The sequence below is a fragment of the Cynocephalus volans genome, chromosome 14 (genome assembly GCF_027409185.1).
Source record: "Cynocephalus volans isolate mCynVol1 chromosome 14, mCynVol1.pri, whole genome shotgun sequence".
Taxonomy (NCBI): domain Eukaryota; kingdom Metazoa; phylum Chordata; class Mammalia; order Dermoptera; family Cynocephalidae; genus Cynocephalus; species Cynocephalus volans.
In genome coordinates this window covers 67,726,107-67,749,216 of record NC_084473.1, presented here as the reverse complement: position 1 = coordinate 67,749,216, position 23,110 = coordinate 67,726,107, and the positions used below count along the sequence as shown (strand labels likewise).

The 23,110-nt window shown below is 32.9% G+C and overlaps 1 protein-coding gene across 3 annotated transcripts in view; it reads right to left on the bottom strand.

Annotated features, from left to right (window-relative positions):
* The window catches only part of ZNF638 (zinc finger protein 638), a 154,800-nt gene that overhangs the window by 12,369 nt on the left and 119,321 nt on the right, over nt 1-23,110 (bottom strand). For all 3 annotated transcript variants that reach the window (XM_063077859.1, XM_063077860.1, XM_063077858.1), the window contains 11 exons: nt 20,723-20,773; nt 17,429-17,500; nt 16,355-16,441; nt 15,601-15,669; nt 15,176-15,216; nt 13,709-13,840; nt 11,456-11,584; nt 10,164-10,205; nt 9,420-9,554; nt 7,538-7,663; nt 3,743-3,780 (listed from right to left, as the gene is read on the bottom strand). In XM_063077859.1, coding sequence (XP_062933929.1) covers nt 3,743-3,780; nt 7,538-7,663; nt 9,420-9,554; nt 10,164-10,205; nt 11,456-11,584; nt 13,709-13,840; nt 15,176-15,216; nt 15,601-15,669; nt 16,355-16,441; nt 17,429-17,500; nt 20,723-20,773 — 922 coding nt within the window. The remainder of the gene's footprint in view (nt 1-3,742; nt 3,781-7,537; nt 7,664-9,419; nt 9,555-10,163; nt 10,206-11,455; nt 11,585-13,708; nt 13,841-15,175; nt 15,217-15,600; nt 15,670-16,354; nt 16,442-17,428; nt 17,501-20,722; nt 20,774-23,110) is intronic.

Here is a 23,110-nt window from a genome sequence, read left to right as displayed (position 1 = left end):
AAGCAGTGTGGAGATACACACCTGATAATTATCATACCCTATCAATACCTCACAGTAAAAAGTATTGACTTTTACTCCTATTTTCCAAGGAAAGAGAGATGAGCCATTCCCTTTGACATGCTTCTCAAAAGGTGGCCATATATCCTCTACTTAACAATGCAAGATGATATGTACCTGTGTTCTGAGATATTAGTTACATTTCAGAAGTCTGGAAAAATTAAGTGCTACCATAACGGGGTCTAGTTATTTGAGCCAATAAACTGTTTCTCCCCGACAAAGAAGATAAGTTTAAGCTTCCAAAGGGTTTCTGCCAGATCAGAGGAACACCTCTTGATTGATCAAAAGTTGCAAATGCAACAGTTTAAAGAATTTAAGTTGAATAGCCTGTAACCATAGACCTTAATCAATACACATTGAATTTACTGTGCAAGCTATCCTTTGTATACTAAAAAGGCTTTTATTTGAAATAATTCACACCCCTTACATTAAAAATACCAATGTCTGACTTTAAGTGCTCCAATTTCTTAAGACTAAACAAAATAAAATTTGTGGCAAAACACAAACATGATAAAAAAAAAGTTGTGACATTTACAGTTACAATAGTGATATGAATATATTTCTCAAAATATAAGCTTTTGTTTTTAAATTACAAGACATTTCTAGTAACAAAGAATAAATTCAAATTCTTGCCTCATTAGTGAACTGCATATTAACCCTAATGGCTTTTCAAATTAGGGCTAAATAAAAACATCTATTGGGCTAGAAAAATAACAATGAAGATCTTGATTCCTGACTCAAAGATACAGCAAAACTTTCCCCTTTACCATATTTAAAGTTTGTCAATAAAAAAAGTTAATTATCTTTTATAAAAAATGAAGCATTATGTGGTTTCACACTTGAAACAGAGAACACAGACCTCCTTGGAAAAATGGTTTACTTTCCTATTTGTCCTTGTGTGCTAGTCTTTAAAAATTATACTGCTTTCTTCATAGAAATCATTTGCCAAAAATTAGTATATATGCTTTCCAGCTAATATGAAGAAAAGCCTCAATATTGTTCAAGTTAGCACAGAAATTCAGTTCAAGTTGTCAAATAAATGACATTATTAACACCAGAGTTAAACAATCAGTCTTTTTAAAGATCAAAGGAGTACAGTTAGATAGAAGGAATAATATCTAGTGTTCTATAGCACTGTAGGGTAACTATAATTAACAACCATTTACTGTATAGTTTCAATTAGCTAGGAGAGAGGATGTCGAATGTTCCCAACACAAAAGAAATAATAAATGTTTGAGGTAACGCAAAAAAAAAAAAAAAAAAAAAAAAATCAGTGGTTGCCAGGATTTTAGGTGAGGAGAGAGGGACTGAGGGATGAAGAGATGGAACACAGAGGACTTTTAGAGGAGCACAACCATTCTGTATGACACTGGAAGGGTGAGTACATGACATTCTTCATTTGGCAAAACCCATAGAACTGTACAACACCAAGAAGGAACCCTAATGTAAAATTGAGTTAATAGTAACAAATGTTCATAATTGGTTCATAATTGTAACAAATGTACCACACTAACATAAGATGTAAATAATAGGAGAAACTGTGTATGGGTGGTCGTGGGAGGGTATGGAAAATATCTGGACTTTCTGCTCAATTTCTCTGTAAACCTAAAACTGCTATAAAAATAGTCTATTTAAATATTTTAAAAAATAAAATAAAGACAAGGAAAACACAGCCATATTTTGGGAAATGGCACAAAAAAAGATTCTAGCAAGTCATTCAGGATACAGGCATCTAATTTCCCATTCCCCTATCCCACCACACACTCCCATATGATACCAGTATTTCACAACTTTCAGCAAAGGCAGAATAAAATCCAGGCATGAGAACAAAGGTTAACACACGTCTTGAGAAACTTTAGACTGAGACTTGACAATACTAAAGATTAGTGTTTATTTCAGAGGCCCACTGGGTACTTCCCCAATATTAATAAATGAGGAATATTTCATGTAGCATCCTTATTTGGAGCCTTAGTCATATGATAAATAAATCTTTTTTACATGGGAGAAGGGGGAAATAAGTACAAGTATAATGTGGATTATTATTAAATTATGCATATATCCATAAGATTTCCTCTAAATAGGAAATCTATTAAAACAGTTTACATTAATTATAAAGAAAAGGATCATATTTGTGATAAATTGGCAACCACAAGCACTTTTAACAAAAACAAACACTATTGTTTCTCAGCATCTTACCCCAAAAGAAATGGGAAGTATTCCAGCCACATCCCATATCTTTTTCCCTAATGTCATATAAGTCAGAAAAAACTGATTGCAAAATGGGAATTAAGAAGTTATTAATGGAAATTAAGAAGTTATCTCATAAATTAATTTTATGAGATTGGACAACCTATCTAAAAATTCATTAAGAAATATATTTGATTTTAAAAGACAAGTATAAATAATGAGAGGAAAATAATGACTAATTGCTATTGCTATAGACAACAGCTTTCCATGCAGCCCTCAAAGAAACTCTATCAAGTGAAATATATAAAACAGATTTTTGGAAGAGCCTATTTACTTACCAGCCAGAGTTACTGTGGCCAAACTGTAGGTCTATGTTATTATATGTGGCACTACTACTTATTAAGTAAGCCCTTTGTGGGTTTTATATCAAATATTGCTTGTGGTATTATTTCATAGGCATGTGAATATAATTGCTATGATGATGTACAATTTAAAGAAGTCTATGCTGACATATACGACAAACCTATTGCTTAAAGTTACCAATATATTTTAATGTACTCATAATTATCTTTAACATTTAAAACAGTCTGATTTTGTAAGAATTAATTACTGAGGAGAAAATCCATAAGACATTCCATTTTTTTAAGCCTCTAAAAATTACTGCATTAAATAAACACTTCCCATACATGAACACTTTCAAACTGCTATTTCAAGCTTATACACTCTTACAACACAGACTAATAAATACTGGTGAATCAATATACAGGATGGAAAAGAAATATTCCAATTCAGTGATTCTCAATGAAGAGCAGTGAAAGGCAGGTTATCAACTGGTGGAATAACGATGGTGACTAAGAAGGTACCCATCAGAATGTGAAAACTTCTAAGGAGAGGGTGCACTATATGTGGTCAAAACAAGGTTGTGAGCCACCAGTTTCTGTAGACTATGAAAAACAAGCATTCACCCTCTAACCCTCTAAAAATAAAAAGCAGCATACATAACTTTTCTTAACAAATATCCCTTTCTCCCCAACCCAGTTGTTTTAAAAAAGTATCAAAATAAACACTGAAAATTATCCTTTTGTGTTTTAAGCTAATGAAATATTTAAAAAATTAAAATTTTACTATTGTGTTTAATTATTTTGTAATATAAAAATCTAACAAAAAGAATATACTAACCATGAACTGGAGCTGTTCAAGAGTCTTAGCAAAACATTTTATAAAGAAGTCAGTTATATATTTAATTCAAACTGTGAGTATACATGCAGTTTCTCTAAATAATCAGTAACTATCTGAATGAGACTGAAAAAACAACAAACAAAACTCCTAGGTCAAACAGAACCCAAAAAGAAAACCACAACAAGCTCATGTATACACAAAATGAACAGGAAAGATAAGAACTTTTTGCTATATATGAACAATTACTATAAAATACAGACATAAAATTCAGTAATTAAATCCTATACAAAAAAAATGTTAGCAAACTTAAAGATCATACCTTTCTTTTCCAAGTTCTGGGTCTTTCTCAGTTTGAGCCTGTAACATAAACCATATTTAATTAGAGGCTATTTATTCTACTGGATTTTAAATATTTAACCCACCAGTGGAATGTTTTCAGGTACAATCTAAGCTTTAAAACAAACAAACAAACAAACAAAAAAACCTTAAAAATATATAAAAACAGCTGGTTTTCAGTGTTCACATAAGGATCGTTCTAGCATTTTTGGTTTCTTTCCTCATTAATAAAGACCCCTAAAAGTTAGGTTAAATAGAATAACTGACATACAGCAATTTATGAAAGAAACAATTTTCCTTAATGTTAATATGAGAATTGTTTTTTTAACTTTAGAAGCTTGGAAATACCATCTTTCACTTAGAATAAAAAATAAGTAAACTCAAAATATCAATATCTTTCTTGTGAATATATTTAAAAATTTATTTTAAAAGATTTCTATTTATAAGGGAGACCAGCTGGCATAAAAAGTCTCCTACTCAAAACACCTAGAAACATTGGACGAAACTTAACAATAATACTTTTACATATTTATCTGAACCCCAAGAAATAATGTTCAGGGCCCAAAAAGGAAGATGAAATTAAAAATCAGTGCCTATGCATCAAGCACTGCCCCAGGCACTTGGGATACATCAGGGAACAAAACTGCAAAAATATCTGCCCTTTAGAGCTTATCCATACCAGAAGGAAGCCTTTTCTGTGGGAATCATGTGTTCTCTGGATTGAAATTGTCTTTCTAGAAAGATTTTGTCCAACTAAAAACAGAGAACAGTACCTTAAAGAAACTGAGAAAATGTGCCGAGAGAGAATTCCTGGTATAGGATTTGGAGTACCAGAGGGAAGGTCTCCTTTACTGGGGTATCTGGAGGGAAGTCTAGTCTATATCCTAATGTTATGGCTGAAATTAAAGATGAGAGCTGATAAACCCCACCCATAGTGTTTACAAGCAGTCTTCCCATTCAGGGGAGAAGCCTATCAAGAGAAAATAAGCCTGTGATAGCAGAGGAAACCTATATCGGATACCAATATCAGTTAACTTATTTACTTATTTATAAATGAACAAAAGAGAAAAACAAATGCATGAGCTTGAACAAGATAAGCAGGAAGATTTCAGACAACTAAAGAGCTTTCAATCTACAAAATCAGTATAGGTGTTATTTTCAGAAAAACAGAACGTTAAAATTTGAGAAGTAATCAAAGAAATAATGAAAGGAAAACTTTCCACAGGTGAGGAAACACCCTCATCTTCAGATTTTATAAAATCAGTGAGTGCTCTAAGCAAAATGTAGTAAATAAGTCCCAAACCAAGACAAGATCTTGCTCACTGGACTTGACCCTCGGAGATTTTTTAATCACCAGATATGTACCTAAGGCCTTTGCCCTTGCTCTTCTGTCTAAAATCCTCTTCTCCTTGATATATTTGTAGATTTTGTCCTCTTACTTCCTTCAGGCCTCTCAAAAACTCTTACGCAGAGGAGCTATCACTGAGCACTCTAAGATACACATCCCCCCATTCAACACACTCTTTTTATCTTGATTTGTCTTCATAGCACTTTTTTTGCCACCTGATATTATACATACATATAAACAGATAAACATACATATATGTTTATCTGTTTATAGTCTCTTCCACTAAAATATAATCCTTGAAGATTGAGATACTGGAAAAATGACCTGCTGTTCATCATTGTATTCCAATGCCTAGAACAGTGCTGGCACAGAAAAGGAATTAGAAAAATTCTTGTTTAACGAAATAGTAAGTAAATTATAAAAGCTTTCAGAGAAACAGAATATTTAAAAGTATGATTAGAATCAGCTTTCTCTTCAACAATACTGGTTGCTTAAAACAATCAAAGAAAAAATAATCTGAGCACAGAATTCCCTACACAGACAACCTATCAATGAAGTATACAAGATTAAAATAATTTTCAAATATGCAGGGATTCAGAAAATTTACCAGCCACATATACTTTCTAGAGTAAAAAATTATTTGAGGATGTACTCTAGTAAACAGAAAAGCAATATAAAAAGTGGGAGATACAGAATCCAAGAAACAGCAGAAGTTATCTCAAAAGAGCAACGAAAAGAAAACCAAAAGTTTACCAAAGGTATGTAATTGGCTTACAAAACAAATGGCCATAATTTTGGAAGAGGGAGTCAGAAGAACAGCTCTAAGAAGAGAACAGATTCTATTCAATAAACAGTAATGAAGTTATGTGATCTGAGTAAAATGATGAAGACAGTCATTTTTCCCCCTTTCTACAACAAAATACAACCCCTAAACCATACAAGAAAGCCACAATCTAAATATTCGACAAAACAAAAACATGACACTATTTTGAGAAGTGATTGGGACTATAAGAAACTCACCTCCAAGGGTACAAGATATAAACACATATTACATATTTCCTTCTTTACAGACCCGCTCTCTTACTACTTAATTCCGCAGTAAATATTTTCATAATTGAGATATCAAAAATGCAGATATTAGTTTTCAGTACTTAGAATTGAGTACCACATGCTTCGTATGTAGGCTAACTATAGTTATAGAACTAAAGACTGTAACGTACTATACAAGCAAGTAATGCAGGATAGTTACAGAGAGGGTAAGATAGAGATGATAACTCATCTTAAATAGTGGTAAATTAAAAACTATTATAACAAAATCTGGGGGTGGAGCTAGGTCTTTGACAATAAGCAAAATATGCTCTCCAGGTTTTTAAGTTGTAAGAATAAGGTTCTGAATAAGAGCTTGAGAAGTAAGTATCAATTCAGGTGACATTCTATAAATTTTCACTTGTTTCATTTTCTTCAAGTCTAAGAATCTGGGATAGTATATCTGGAAGATTTTGTGCATAGTGTTTAGTATAATTCTGAACTTAGTTGAACAAAGTAATTAACTTAAAAAATATCAGACATAAATTTTGGATACTGCAATGTTCTGTTAAGAACACGCTAAAAACTCCATTATTTTCTCCTGAAATTATCAGGTGAAATGAAACACTCAAATCTGTGCTTAAACTGTTACCTATCAGAATACATTTACTTGTAGGTACTCTTTTTAATTTGGGTTTAGATGATAGAATTTTCTTCTCTTTTTCTTCAGCTAGTGCAGGATTTTTGGCAATTAACCAACAAAAAACATATAGATACCAAATATAAAGGCCCTATTATTACCTCCTGTTATTGTCATACAATGGAACTATTAGAAGGAAAAAACATCTGAGTTTGAATTTAATTCTTTCAAAGGTGGACTATTCATAGCCTTCCTCAATGTATTACTGTGTAACCCAAGAACCTGTAAAATCTTATTTCTTATACAAGAACATAGTTTATAATAAATATAATTCAAACAAATGAAAGAGTAAACAAACTTCTTTCTACCAAGGGGAAGCCAAAATGGATTCAAAGTAGCCTCTGCATTCTGGAGACAATTATGTTACATATGTGGAGTTGCAATTATGTTCTTTATGTGGAGTCGCATATTATTGACACGTATGTCGATAGTATCAGAATGCTTATGTTACATTTTTAAAAATTACTTCAATTTATTCTCATTTAGACAAACTTATACTGCTCCCCATACCATGAAAATTGTAATACTTTTACAAAACAAATTTTAAAAACAAAGAATATCTAAATTCAACCACTTTGACTACTGCCCAAGAATAATTCTTGAAAATACCTTCAGAGTACATCTTCTGAGATTTGGGAGAATGATCTTTATGCTTTCTTCATTTTCTAAAAGCACAAGAGCTAACACACACACAAAAATCTTACCTCCAACGAGTCCACCTTTGGAGATAATGTGCAGGTCAATACATGGTCACCTATGTTCTGTGGATTTTGTTTCAGAAAGCTGTACATTGACTGAGCAGATTCAGGACTATCAAACTGAAGAATTGCCTTTGGAGAAGAGAAAAAGAAATATTAATAATTCCTAAAAAAGTTAAAAGTAGAATTACCATATTATCCAGCAATTCCACTTTTCAGTATATACCCAGAAGAATAGAAAGCAGGAACTCAAACATATATTTGTACATTCATGTTCATAGAAGCATTATTCACAACAGCCAAAAGGCAGAAGCAACCCATCAATAAACGAGTAAATAAGTGGTATATGCATACAACAGATTATTATTCAGCCTTAAAAAGGAAGGAAATTCTAACATATTCTACTACATGCGTGAACCTGAAAGACATTATGCTAAGTGAAATAAGCCAGTCACGAAAAGGCAAACACAATACAATTCCCCATACATGAGGTGCCTAGAGTAGTCAAATTCATAGAAATAGAAAGGAAAAGGTGGTTGACAAGGGCTGGGGAAGAGGGATGAGGAGTTACTGTTTAATGGCCAGGAACCTTCAGTTTGAGAAGATGAAAGTTACAGAAATAAAAGGTGGAGATGGTTGCACAAAGTGAATGTGCTTAATGCCACTGAACTGACACTTAAACATGGTTAAAATGGTAAATTCATGTTTTACAAATGTTAAAACTTGTAAATTATGCCACAATAAAAAATTTTTTAAAGTTTGAATATATTTTTGTTTCAGGTTTCAGATATGTTATTATAAAGGTAAAGTTAATCTTATTCAAAAGTAAATAAGAGAAGGACTGGTCAGTCAGCTCACTTGGGAGAGAGCGTGGTGCTGATAACACCAAGGTCAAGGTTTTGGATTCCCATACTGGCCAGCTGTCCACCCCCCCTAACACCCCCAAAAAACAACTAAGTAAATAAGAGAAAATAGTCCTTAGAATGTTGCAAAGGATTGAAGATGGTAAGTATTTTTAAAAACAGAGGATTAAGGATGTCTAAAGCAAGGTTCAGAATTCCTGTATGTCATCTGTTCCCCACCTTCTATCCTATGTCAGACTATTTCTAAATTACCAGACATGCTCTATTTATCAGATAGGAGCATATCAAAGAAATTAATATCTAATTTTTGGTCAAGTATGTACTTTCTATGATTTAAATATTGTCAACTTTGGTATGAAACGCTGCCTTTCTAGGTAATACATGACTGATCAAAATTTAATTTTAATGGACATATAGCTGAAATATATATTCAATAAAGAGGGCATACCAAATGTAAATAGATGGATAATTTGGGGTTCTTTTACGAAAAGAAGCCACATCATGGAAGTAAGAAATGATTATTTTATTTCTACTTCTTTCTATATAAATAAGCATATAATTTATTCCATATAAATAAGTTTGTTTATACTTATTTGTAAAATGTAAGTATAAACAAATGTGTTTTAAGGCTGGAAGGGCCTTAAGAAAATATCTGATAATACCCTTACATTTTACAGATAAGTATAAACAAACTTAGCCAAGGTCACAAAGGTAGTTAAGGCTAGAGTCAGGTCTAAACTTCCCAATAAGATAATGCTCCTTACACTATATAACCTTTCTTCCTTGTGTGAGTCGTCTTTCTCCAGAAAAACTAGGAGTTCTGAAGAGAGAGAGATCATCTCTTCTTTCTTGTCATAGTCCAGGAGAAAATATCCTGGTGTATCATAATTCTTCTAAGCAGATGACTAATGTTTATAGATATTTCAGTTCAGAAGTTAAATTAAAAGTTGCAGACCATAAGAATACAGGGTTCAGTTCTATATTCTCCACAGAACATACAGCTAAATTAGGAGGGAACTTGTTACCTTGTTTTTATTATTTATGAATACATGGTGATCCACTTTTCCAAACTGAAGTCCAACACAAAGTACACACTGAAGTCCATCTTCTGGTAAATTATCAAGGTGTACAAATCGACTGTAAATTTTATCTATATCTGCCTGTAGTGTTTTTTAAGAGACAGCATAGAGGAAAAATAAAAAACACACACAGCTATAGCATCAAACTATAAAACACAGATTAACAGTAATTTAATATTACAGAGGTCATATGATAGCCTCTCCCTAGAGTAAGAAAATGATTGTGTGAGTGAAAATAATGTCTTTAGATTTGAGTAGTTAGTAAAACTACATATTAAAACAGGAGGTATAATATTCCTACTATTAACATAATGTTGGGGCTGGTTGATTAGCTCAGTTGGTTAGAGCATGGCGCTGATAACACCAAGGTTCAGGGTTCCATCCCTGTATCAGCCAGTGGCCAAAAAAACAAATGATAATGATTTCTTAAAACCTCCTCAGACAGAGTATTGACCTATTTGGTCACTTAATATGCACTTCAGTATTTGGAAAATTTTTTCACATGAATGACTATAACCCTTTATTTCTAATTTTTCCAAAGAAGAAGACCCAACTGACATCTATCTCTATCACCTCAGTATCTTAAAATTAGTAAAGGTTTTCTTTAATTCCTAAAAGGTGAACAAATAAAACAATCAATGTTTCCATCAATTAAACAAGTTTACAAAAGCATTTAAATGCGAAACTCACCTCTGGGTCATTTTCTTTAATCAAGGTTGTAAATATGGCTTCCTGAAAAGCCAAAATAGATAAAGGTTGAAGGCATAAGCTCTTTCTCCTACATATACTTATTAAGATTTATAATAATATACACAAATATGCACTACACAGCATTTCATAAAATGAGAAGGCAGCAAAAGTTCTGTCCCTTCCAAAAATCTTTCCCTCTTCCTTAACAAGTTATTGAAATGCCACCCTACCCACACAAGTGAATTCTTCCTATTCCCTTAAGTACATTAAAGATTAACAAGGCAGTAACATTTAAGGAGGACACTCAAATTCACGCATAATAAGAAAGCTAATTCAGACAACAGGAAGAGAATTCAAATTATTAAAGAAAAATTAACTTTTAAAAGCAAAGTAGATCAGGGAGAACAGTGATGCGGGCAAATAAAAAACAGCAGTGAGTAAGTGATCAGTGATTTTGTGCTGCTGAATTACAAAAAGGCCAAGAGTGGCACAGACTGTCAAAGCTGGCAGAGGATAAGCAACAGAAGGCTTCATGTGCAGGAATGGAACTTGGACTTCAAACTTTTTTTTTCTTTGACACCACTGACATGTATAAAACAATCCCACCAATTCTATCACATTACAGTGATTCTCAATGAAAGGTTTTTTCAAATTATATGCATTTCCATCTTCCTCTAGAGATCCTACTATCTCTACCTTGTGCCTTTTAGCAGTTGATAGTAAATGTTTATATGACACAGTGACACTGAAGGGTTTTTACATCACATGAGGTTGAATTTGAATAGATTTGAATTTTATGTCAGTCTCATGGCTTTGTAGAGAAAAGACTTAAAGGAGACAAAACTGAAGATAGAAGATAAAAAGGACAATTAGTTTGGTGGTCTAGTAGGAGTTTTTAAGAAATGAAGCAATAATAGACGGGATGAGGGAGAGAAAACAAACCTCAAGGAGTTAAAACAGATAAGATCTAGTGAGGAACCAATGAGAGAAAATAATTAAAGATAACCTGTGGAATTCCAGCTTGGCGTCACAGATAATGGCAGTGAGACAAGCCAGTCTGAAAATAGGCTTCAACTTTTTTTTCCATCTCAACATAGATAAAGGATAAAACTCCTTTGAACTTAACTCTCAAACAGTGAGAGGGGTGATTGTTGGAGGGACAGGAAGAAGCTTTCTCAGTGTCTGAGAGAAAACGTGACACGAAGAAAACTCGAAAACATAACAGATTACAATAAATCTGATTTAAAAAATTAATAATATCTATTAAAAATAATGGTAAATCTAGGATTTACCTCGTCTTTTATATCCATGTTTTCAGGAGCCATACTTATTGAAAGTTGATTTCCATCCATCGATATTGGGAAGCAGGTATAAAATTTTACCATAGAATCTGCAGATTTTCTATTTATTTCTATATACGCCTTTTAAAATAGAAATTACAAGAATAAAAAAATAAATCTTAAGTTACTTTTTCTTGAAAAGATTTAAAACTTCAGAGTCAAATGAACTGAATTTTAAATATTTTTAAGATAAAAAATACAGTCCTCAGAAAGGTGAGGCCCACAGATTTAAGACTATTACAACCATAAGCAAGAAATAATGAATGACTGAATTCATAAAGCAATACTAAAGAGAGAAACAAGATGAAGCACTCTACAAACTGATATTAAGAAAAGTCTTATGAAAGGTCTTATCTTATTCACTGTATCCCTACCTAGAATATAGCAGACATTTAATGGATATTTCTTGAGTAAATAAATTTAATGACTGATAAAATATGAGAAATAAAAGAACCAAAGAAATGTGTAATGACTTTCAAGTTATTTTTCATTTTGATATTTTCATAAGTATAAAACTGTAGCTCCATACATTTTGGTTTTAATTTTCATACCTGGGTAAGTAGAGGTTAACCCTTTTTCCATACATCTAATAACTAATGAAATAGAGATCTTCTATATGTTTGTGTACAGTTACAGGTCTATTTTTAATGAATTATCTCTATGTCCTTTGCTAATTTATTTATTGAACTTTTAATATGTTGTAGCATAATGTGGATGTGATCCTGTTTCCCATTTTACATAAATATTTTTTGATTTTTAAACTTCCCTTTTGCTTTATGTTAATTTTAATGTCACAAATGTATAAAGTGTTTGTATAATTGAATTGATATTTTTCCATATAATATCTAGAAAAGTATTAAATCTCCAAATGTTTAATAATTCTATTCAATTCTAACCAAAACAGAGTAGATACTACTTGGGTATTCTGTGTTTGTATTTTCTACTTATTTAATCTATCTACTTATACACATACTTTGGTATATGATGTAAAGTATCAATTTGAATTGTTTACAAACACCCACAATTTCCCCTATTAAATGTGTTCCTTTTTATTGTCTGTCTTTAACCATTACAAATAATCTACTTTTTAAAATACAGCTTTATTGAAATATAACTGTCATATCATAAAGTCCACCCATTTAAAAATGTACAATGCAGGGCTGGCCAGTTAGTTCAGCTGGTTAGAGCACAGCCTTATAAAAGTGTACCATGTAATAGTTTTTAGTTTATTTACAGATCTGTGCAACCATCCAAAGAATTTACTTCTAACAATGTGAAACTACACAAGCTCACTTGTACTCACTCTCTTCTGTCCTAGTGTTTTCTCAAGCATACGGCTCCATTTATCACCAAATATACACCCTACTCTACACCCAAAGATCTCTAGTGATTGTTAACTCCCTTCTACCACAAGAACACTACTTTCTACCACTCTAACGCTGTCACTTCCATTATTTAAACTTTCCTGAAATCTCATCTTCCACAAAATACCTTCTAAAAATTTATTGTTTATTATTAACAAAATATTTTAATGTGTTGATTTGAAATTACAAATACAATACATACTTATAGGAAATTTAGAACACACAGATAAACTTAGGCTGTTGTAAGTTGATGACATTATTAGTTTGAGTCTGAAAATGGTCACCTTCCATTTGAGTATCACTGCTAAAACATCAGAAAGAATAACAAATACTAATAAAAAGTGATCTATAAAATTTTATAGATCATTTAAAGAACTCTTTATTAAACATATTAAAGATGTAAAATATTCTCTACTAAATTCAGAGTAATGGGGGCCGGCCCGTGGTTCACTTGGGAGAGTGTGGTGCTGATAACACCAAAGCCACAGGTTCAGATCCCTATATAGGGATGGCCAGTTAGCTCGCTTGGGAGAGCGTAGTGCTTACAACACCAAGTCAAGGGGTTAAGATCCCTTACCAGTCATCTCTTAAAAAAAAAAAAATTTTTTTTTCGAGTAAAACTTTGACACCTTAGTAAGCCATTACTCCCCATCATTAAAACTATGCTTCATTAAAATAATACTAAAAAAAGTATATTTGTGTATTATATTTAAAAAGTTCCTAAGCTTGAAACAGTTTACTCTGAGATACTGTTTCTAAACCCTTTCTTTCTAGTTTTGTGAATTTAATGTTTTTCAAAATGTGCTTGCAGACAATATAAATACCTATTATCAACTCTTACCTTTTTATGGGATGATAAAATCAACATATCGTTTAAACCACCAAAAGGTTTTGCTAAGTTATGAACTTCTTCTATAGAATATCCTTTATTAGGCAAATTAGAAATAAGTACCACACATATTTCTTCTGTTTCCTTCAAAACAAATTTAAAAATTGACATTAGAATTTCTTTAACTGCTTTTATATTTACTTAAGTTTATATTGCACGTCGTATGTTATGCTAGTACTTAAAATGCATTTAACACTGAGGAAAGTCTGATCAATTCAGGAAGCTGGTCTGAACCTCTAATGAAAAACAAAACCAAAAATTTTTGCAAATTTACACTCTTCAACTACATAGAACAATTGCAGTCGTACCATCTGTCATGCAGTTCAGGCATGCACGTCTCTTTTTCACTCACTGTTTTAATACACAAGTTCACCTCTGACTACAGCTCTTTCTTGTCATTCCTGTGCCTTTTGATGCTAACATCCCCAACCTCCAAATCAGTATGTATCCATTTATCTTCCTGAATAAGGTAACCACTTTTAGGCAATAATAAAAAAGTTCATCTAATCTCTTTAGGATCCTTACCCCACAACCCAATCCCCAATGCAAATAAATACTTTCTTTTCTGTCATCCCTTCTCTCAGATCTATTTTATCCTTCAAGATAATGCTCTCATCAATGCCAATTTGTCTATTGGGGATGCTGGGGAAATTCTTAAAGATGTGCTATAGTGAACCAGGTCATTTTTGACTTTTCTTTTGTAAAAAAGGTGTAAGAAGTAATAATTTTCAGAAACCAGTTGAGAATGATTTTAACTAGCAGGTGTGTTTAAAATGGTTCTTTCTAAAGTCTATTAAACTAATATACTCTACTGGTACTTTTAAATACTGTTCCTAAAATAAGATATATACTACTTAGTTACTATGTGAAGAGTGGATCTACCAAACAAAAATAAACTTATGCTTATAAACCTGAATGATCTCAAAATCTAAACCAGTAAAATCCAAATTAATGAGATTTTAATATATTCATTATGATAGATATAACCACAAGAAAACAATAAAGGGAATTTTATGTCCATCAAATAAAACTGAAACCCCATTCTCTCTCTCCAAAAATGCAAGGAACACTGGTATTCTAAATATTCTCTCATTTGCCTCTAGGAAAAAAAAGATTTCACAAAATTCTATTGGTTCTAATTTGACAACCTTTTGTCTACCCAAAAGCCCATTCTGGCTTAACATGTTGTTCTCAGTGAAAAATAATCTTCACAATCATGTACATTTACTGATAATCTGTTCCCAATTTTTGTGACTTGCTTTGCAACTCAAGGGTTTTGAACTGAAACCATATTTAAAAAGTGACAAATGTCTGAAATTTGTCACCATGCCAAATACTGTAAATTTATAACAAGAATTTGTTTTGTCAAATTTCTTAAACTTTTCTTAAACTAGAAATAAGTAAAATGTAAGAACTGACCTGGCTAACTGGTTCATTTTCCGTGACCTCCAAAGCAGCTTCTTAATACAAAATAAAATAAATTTCATGAGGATACATTTTATTTATCAAGATTGCACTTTATTCCACAATGAATTAAAGAGTAGCTATATGGAAATGTGTACAACTGACAAGGACTAGAAAATTAGAAGGAAATAGCTACAAAAGTGACACTGTTTTTTAAATAATACATTCAGTTTTATTCTTCTGAGACCAAAGTTTCAGAGTATTCAAGATATAGGGAGAAGATAAGAATCATAATATTCTCAGTTTCACTTAGGTATAACTCTGGTATGAGGGGAAAATATATGAGTGACATAAAATTAAGTATCATTTTTTCTTAAAATTTTAATTTTTCCTTTTACCTTTAAACATAAGAGAACAAAATAAAATTTCTATTAACCTACCTGAAATAGCTTCTTTAGCACTGTTTTCAGTGGCTTTGGCTTCCACATTCGTCTTTATATCAGAGTTTTCTGCATGAAATAGTCTGGTTTAATAGTCTAGAAAAACACTAATATAATTAAACTAATGAATCTAAACAGCAATTTAAGCTGTTTGTCATTACAAGTCTCCTCAAGGTGACTTAACTTAAATTGAATCTAATACAAATTTCTTTTTGAAAAACAAAATAATTCCATTGAGGATTTTAATGCAAAATTTCAAAATATACTGTAGTGGATTGAATTATGTCCCCCCAAAACTCAATGAAGCTTAAATTGTCTCCCAAGTTTTACGTATTAGAAACTGAGCCCCTGCTGTGACTGTTAAGAGGGTGGAAATCCTATTACAGTAATTGAAAGGTGGAGCTTTGAAGAGGTGATGAGACTGTTGGACCGTGCAGTAGTGAATGGATTAAAAATGGTGGTCAGGGGCATGGGTTCTGAGGGCATTAAAAGAGGAGAGTCTGTCTTTCTCTCTGCACTCTCTGCTTTCACCATCTTGCAATGTGAGACCCCTGGGTCACTGTAGCCTCCACTGGATGGACTTTGGAATTCCCAGCCTCAGAAACTGTAAGCATTAAATTTTGTTTTCTTTATAAATCCCCTAGTTGCAGGTATTTTGTTATAAGCAACAAAATGGACTAATACGTATAACTTGAATATACACCAAGAGGATTTAAAGAAAATAAACCACTGAATGACAGCATTTCAAGCTTACCTGGTACAGCCATAGGTTTACTGGGGTCTTTGTTTTTGACATTCCCTGCCTTTTTGGCTTCTAGAGACTTCTTTCCAGTAGATTTTGCTTTTAGAAACAGAATTAAACCATTATTTGAAGGGGTCTATTCAATCATTTAGCATGTTTCATACTAAAGTATTAGTAAGTTAGTTTGACTTTATTATAAAAGTAGCTCTTTTCCATATATTCATTATGTCTATTTATTTTCAATACCTATTTACCAATAAGATTAAAAGCAAATTTAAGTTGAGATACAATTTTTTGTTGATGGCCTTAAATGAGCCACAAATTTATTAACCCTCCTGTGGCGGAATCACATCATAATCACACACACAAAAATCATATTTTGTAATTTCTGCTAAGATTCCTTAAAATTAGTCTACTGAAAAAGATATTACTAAAAAGATCATGCTAGTTTCAATGTGCTACATTTATTTTAAATAGTGATCCGTTTCTTTCTGAAGAAAATGTATTCCCCTAACATGGAAAAAAGTAATCTTTTTTAAAGTAACATTAGAGGAATTGTACAAACTGGGGAAGGTAATGACAGCTCTAAAAAAAGAGGAAAAGAAAGACTAAACCATTTATAAGGGAGAAATGACAAAGCAGCCTGTGACTATATAACTGGCAAAAATGTACAATTATATAGCTTTATACATATGTTGTATAGCTGTCATTATATACCTGCATGAAAATGTACCTGCAATGGCAAATACAGTCAAAGACCAAAGTAACAATAAATAAAAGTCCTATAGGGGTCAGGTTTTAAATATCAAAGAAGTATCTAGTAAATTCTTCAAGATATTATTACATGCTAAAAATTATTATAGGAATTTAAAATTTGTTGGGCTGGCCATCTGGCTCAGCTTGTTACAGCCTGGTGCTGAAGGTCTAGGTGTTAACACCCTGTACCAGCCAGCTGCCAAAAAAACCCCAAACCCAAACCAAAAACCCCCCCAAAAACCCATGAATTTAAAATTTGCTTTTATTTATTATACTCTAAGGCAGAATTAAGAACAAACTTAAAAAACCTCTCTTCCCCAATAGTCTTACCTGTTTTGATAGAAGCTTTATTACCTTTAGCAGCTACTGTTACCACCGATTTTACAGAACTTGCTGATTTCCCTAAATCACAAAAGCTGCAATCAAAACTGGTTTATTTAATTAGTACCAACAATCTCCTAAGAACTTCACAGAGAAAGAATATAAGAACAACAGATTGTAATTTATTCAAAAGATAAAATTCTATCACCTCTTTGGGGGCATTTTCTAAATATAACAATAATAATTTCTTCAGGAAGAAAAATATCTCTGAAATAAGAATTCACCTCCTTGCTGGGGTACTTAAAAATAGCATTCAGGCAAGTTAAATAAATTTCTAAATGTGTGGATAGACTAGAAGCAAAATTACTACTAATTTCAAAGACATGGAAACAATCCCATGCTTTTAATGGTTCCAAAAGCAGTTATACCTGGAGTCTCCCAACCCATGCTTCCTTGGCTCCCAGTTAACTGAAGAGCATTCAAGAACACCTGTATCATGGTCAGCTCACATAAAGATTGCTATGACTCATTCCAAAGGTGTCCTAGCTGTACAGGACTACTTAAATTGTGCTCACCATTCTTTGCACCCACACATCTATTACTGTTGTTTATTTTCCACGATGATGCTATTTTAAAAGACTGTGATCAGCCGGCCCCGTGGCACACTCGGGAGAGTGCGGTGTTGGTAGCGCACAGCGTTGGTAGCGCTGAGGCCGCGGGTTCGGATCCTATATAGGGATGGCCTGTGCGCTCACTGGCTGAGCATGGTGCGGACCACACCTTGCCGAGTGTTGGGATCCCCTTACCGGTCAAAAAATAATAATAATAAAAAAATAATAATAAAAGACTGTGATCATCAAAGTGTTGCAGAAATGATCACCACAGAACCAAAACCCTCTCCACTCAGAGAGCAACAGGAGATTTAGCTCTAAAAATCAGGATTCATAGGGGCCGGCCATGGCTCACTTGGGAGAGTGTGGTGCTGATAACACCAAGGCCGCAGGTTCGGATCCCTATATAGGGATGGCCTGTTAGCTCACTTGGGAGAGCATGGTGCTGACAACACCAAGTCAAGGGTTAAGATCCCCTTACCGGTCATCTTAAAAAAAAAAAAAAAAAATTAGGATTCATAACAATTAGTGAGAGAGTATGAGGAAAAAATCCAGGATCAGAGATCAGATCTAAGTTGAATTTCAAGTTAAATTGAGAAGCATTGGGTAATTAACAGATCGCTGAGCATATTTCCCCATATTTAAACAAGGGTGGCTGGTGATTGCCACAACTACCTAACAGGAACCTCGTGAGAATATAACCATACTTTTGAAAATTAAATCATACAAAAAAAAAAGCATCCTTGATATCCACAAAAATCCACTGAAATAGTTTATACATCCACCCTTTTATATTCAAAGACAGACCGTAATCTTTGTTCAAAAAGAGCAATACCAGCCACGGCCCTGGGATCCTGCTGGGGTACTGAGGCATGGAGCCAGGGGAAGCCAAACCCAGCCACAACCAGGTAAAGAACACACCAAAAACACCATTTCCATGCAGGTAACCCACCACAGCCACCGCTGCTGCAAAAGTGGCTGGTCTCTAAGCAGCAGGTGGCATGCCAGACTCTCAACTACACTGATACAAGGAGAGGCATCAGTGGAGACTCCCCGCCCCCAGCCAATAAAAAAAATAAAGAAATTCTCTCTCTCCACAAATAGAAGAAGCATCTGCTCTATGATAATAGGGGAGGACTTGATCACATCTGTCTCAGTACTAGACAGATCATCTAAGCAACAAATCAACAAAGGAACAGTTAATCTATCAAATGGAGAAAACAAATCTATGGGTATTAGAGGGAGGAGGGGGGAGGGGAGAAATTGGATAAGGGGTTATGTAGTGGATTGAATTATGTCCCCCCCAAAACTCACTGAAACTTGAATTGTGTCCCCTAAGTCTTATGTATCAGAAACTTAGTCCTCACTGTGACTGTTACTGTTAAGAGGGTGGGAAATCCTATTATGCTAATTGAAAGTTGGAGCCTTGAAGAGGTGATTGGATTATAGAACCATGCAGTAGTGAATGGATTAAAAATGTTGGTCAGGGGCATGGTTGTGAGAGCTTTAAAAGAAGAGGAGAGTCTGTCTCTCTCTGCTCTCTGTACTCTCTGCTTCCATCATCTTGCAATGTGAGAACCCTGGGTCTCTGCTGCCACCATCAAATGGACTTTGGACTTCCCACCCTCAGAAACTGTAAGCAATAAATTTCATTTTCTTATAAATTACCCAGTTCCAAGTATTTTGCTATAAGCAACACAAAACGGACTAATACAGTGCATAAAGGATAAGTATGATTTGTAATAATGAATATGCTAATAAAAAAATAAACAAAAAGAGCAATACCAATCCATATAGCTCGTCATTTAACTAGTCAATCTCAGTCACTCGCAAGTTTTGCCACGCTGCAGTACACTGAGCCTCAGTGAGCCCCTAAGATTTTTTTTTTCACTATCCCTATGTTATTATCTTAACTCAATTCACTTCACCACTTTTATTTGCATACCATAACTTAAGGAAAATACAGCCAGCATTAATTTCCAACAGTTATGGGGTGGCTAGCTGTTTTAGCACCCAGTCCACCAAATCTCCACGAGTAACCCCTATAAACTCACTACCAAAGTAATATCAAAGTATTTGCTAAATAAATACAGCTTCAAGACAAGTTTCCTAGCCACCCATGACCCTCTTAGATTACTGCTTCTAAAAATCCCTGTATGAAAATTCTGTATCTGCCACTAACAAGGTGCCAGTTTAAGGCTGCTTCCTTTCCTTTTTAGCACTTTAAGGAAGACAATTTAATACACTGATTGATCTTTATCCACTTAAAGAGATAACTCTGAATTAACCTGCATTCAGCAAAAATGAGAGGAAAAGAAGAAAGGAGGATTATGCAGGGGAAAGAGGAAAAAATAAACAATTATTTAAAAATCCACTATAGCCCATTAAAAACTACAAGGAGAACATGTTTTTTACCTGGACTATTGTGTAAGAAAAAGTAAACTGAGAGAAGACCTTAATAAAAGAGGAGAGAAATATCTGATACTCATCATGAGAAATACTTTCTCCAGTTAAATTATCTTATTTTGGTAATTACTATAAAGAAAGACCACTATCTCCTATATCATTTAATCTCAAAGACTAGTATACATTCAATACATACCATGTCACATAAAATCCAAGACTACTGCTATATACTTCTTAAATAATTTCAAGTTAACTAATATGCCTAGAATCCCAATTAAAAACATACCTGAAGATTTGTTTACTTTGGCTGCAGATGTCTTGGCCTGTCCAGTTTTGGCTAAAATAACAAAAAATATATTTCAATAACACAATAATATCTGTAAATAGCATCATTTAGATTTAAGAAAGAGCTAACCTGGCAATAATTTTGAAAGGCACTGCAATAAACACCCCTATACTCATTCTTTTATGTCCATGGAATTATTACCAGGGCAAATTCTTAGACATGGACTTGATGTGTCAAAAGACACATAGATTTAAAGTTTAGCAATTAACATTAAACTCCAGAAAGGTTGTAACAATTAATATTCCTATCAATAGTATATGACTGGGGATTCCTCCATTTCCACACATATAGTGTAATCTAGTCAAAAGCCTAACTTGGTAAGAGAAGTTATCACTCATTCCAATGTGAGATGGAAACTGGTATGACTTAATTTTTGTTTCTACAATTATGGTAAAGTTGTATCAATTTTCATGTTTTAAATCATCTCTATTTCTTTCTCTGTAGTCTGCCTATTCATACTATTTACTAATCTGTCTTTTGGGTTGTTGAGCTTTTCTTATTATTTATTAGAGCTATTATTAAGAAAATTAATAAATATCACATAGATTAGCAATTTTTAAGAAATGGTTATGCAAAAATACATTTTTATATAGTCAAATGTCATCCTAATTGGGAAGTACTTCCTCACTCAAAGTAAAAAAGAAATTCTCCACATTTTTTAATAACTTTACCATCCTACGTATCACATTAAATCTCTAATCCAACTCTATTTTGATATAAATGCATTATTTTGATCAAAAGAAAGTCAATTTAATAAATAATTGATCTTTTCCTCTCACAGTGATTTACTGATGTTCCATATGCTGTGGGGAATATCTCTGGACTCTTTTCTGTCCTACTGACCTTTTGTCTATTTATGCAACTATTATAAAACTATTCTAAATCTTTTAACCTTATAACATACTTTAATATCTGCTAGGGATAGTCTTTTTCATTGTTCTTTTTGCAGAATTTTTTATTTTGTGCCTTTAATCATATTTTAAAGTTTTCTTTGCATAGCTTTTAAAATACTCCATTAAAATAATGGAAATGATATTAGATTACATAAGTGGATATTTATAAATAAATGTTTATATATATATTTAAATACATAAATAAATTTTTATAAATACATAAAGCAGTTGGACATTATATTTAGAGAATTAATAACAGCTAATTATAATCATTTAATAGCATTTTAATTGATTCTCTTGGGTTATATTTGCAAATAATAATGTTGAATCCTACTTTCCAATTTTCATGCCTTTTACCTCACACAGGTAATGATCAGTATTTCCTGTTTACTTTCCAACCTTAATGAGAACGCATCAACCGTTTTACTAACAAGAATATGCTGGATTTCAGTTTGATACATGTGCATTTGTGGATATGTGTGTATAAAGTACAAACACACAAACACACTATCATACTTAAGAAAGTAGCTATCTACTTTAAGAAATTACTTTTTTGAATGCTAGAAATGGATGTTGAATTTTACCAATTATCCTTTTCAGTATCTACAGAAAGGATCATATGTTCTTTCACTTTTTAACATGGTAAACTGAATTAACACATTTCCTCATTTTGAACCATCTTTATACTTCCAATAAGACACTCTCTTGTGCACAGTACATTATTTATTTAAGGTGCTCCCAGACACTACATACTAACAGCTTACTTTAAAATTTTGTATCAATATTCCTAAGTAAAATTATTCTACAGCTTTAACTTATTGTGAAAGCTTTATCAGGACTTTTCTAAAAATTTAACTTACAATTTTAAGATAATTGTACATTCACATGGAGTTCTAAGAAATAGCAGGGAGAGATCCCATATACCCTTTTCCCAGTTGCCCCCCAATGGTAACATTTTGTATAACTACAGTTTAATATCACAAACAAGAAACTGATATCGACACAATCTACCAACACTTAAATTTCACAGTTTTACATGCAATCAATGGGTGTTTAGTCCAGTAAAATTTCTTCATACATGTTGATTAGAGTGACTGTCACCAGTCACTCAAGATACAGAACAGTTCCTTCACAAGGACCTCTCCTAAAACCCATTTTTAACAGTAGCCACCTTCCTCCTTCCCCTCAACCTGACAACCACTAATCTTTTCTCTATCTGCATAATTTTGAGAATGTGATATAAATGAAATCTTATAAAACTTTTTGGGATGGATATTTTTCACTCAGCATTAATTTCTCTGCAATCCATCCAAGTTGTTGCATGTATCAATAGTTTGTTCCTTTTTATTGCTGAGTAGTATTCCATGCTACAGATATAACACAGTTTGTTTAACCATTCATCCACTGAAGGATATTTGGGTTGTTTCCAATTTTG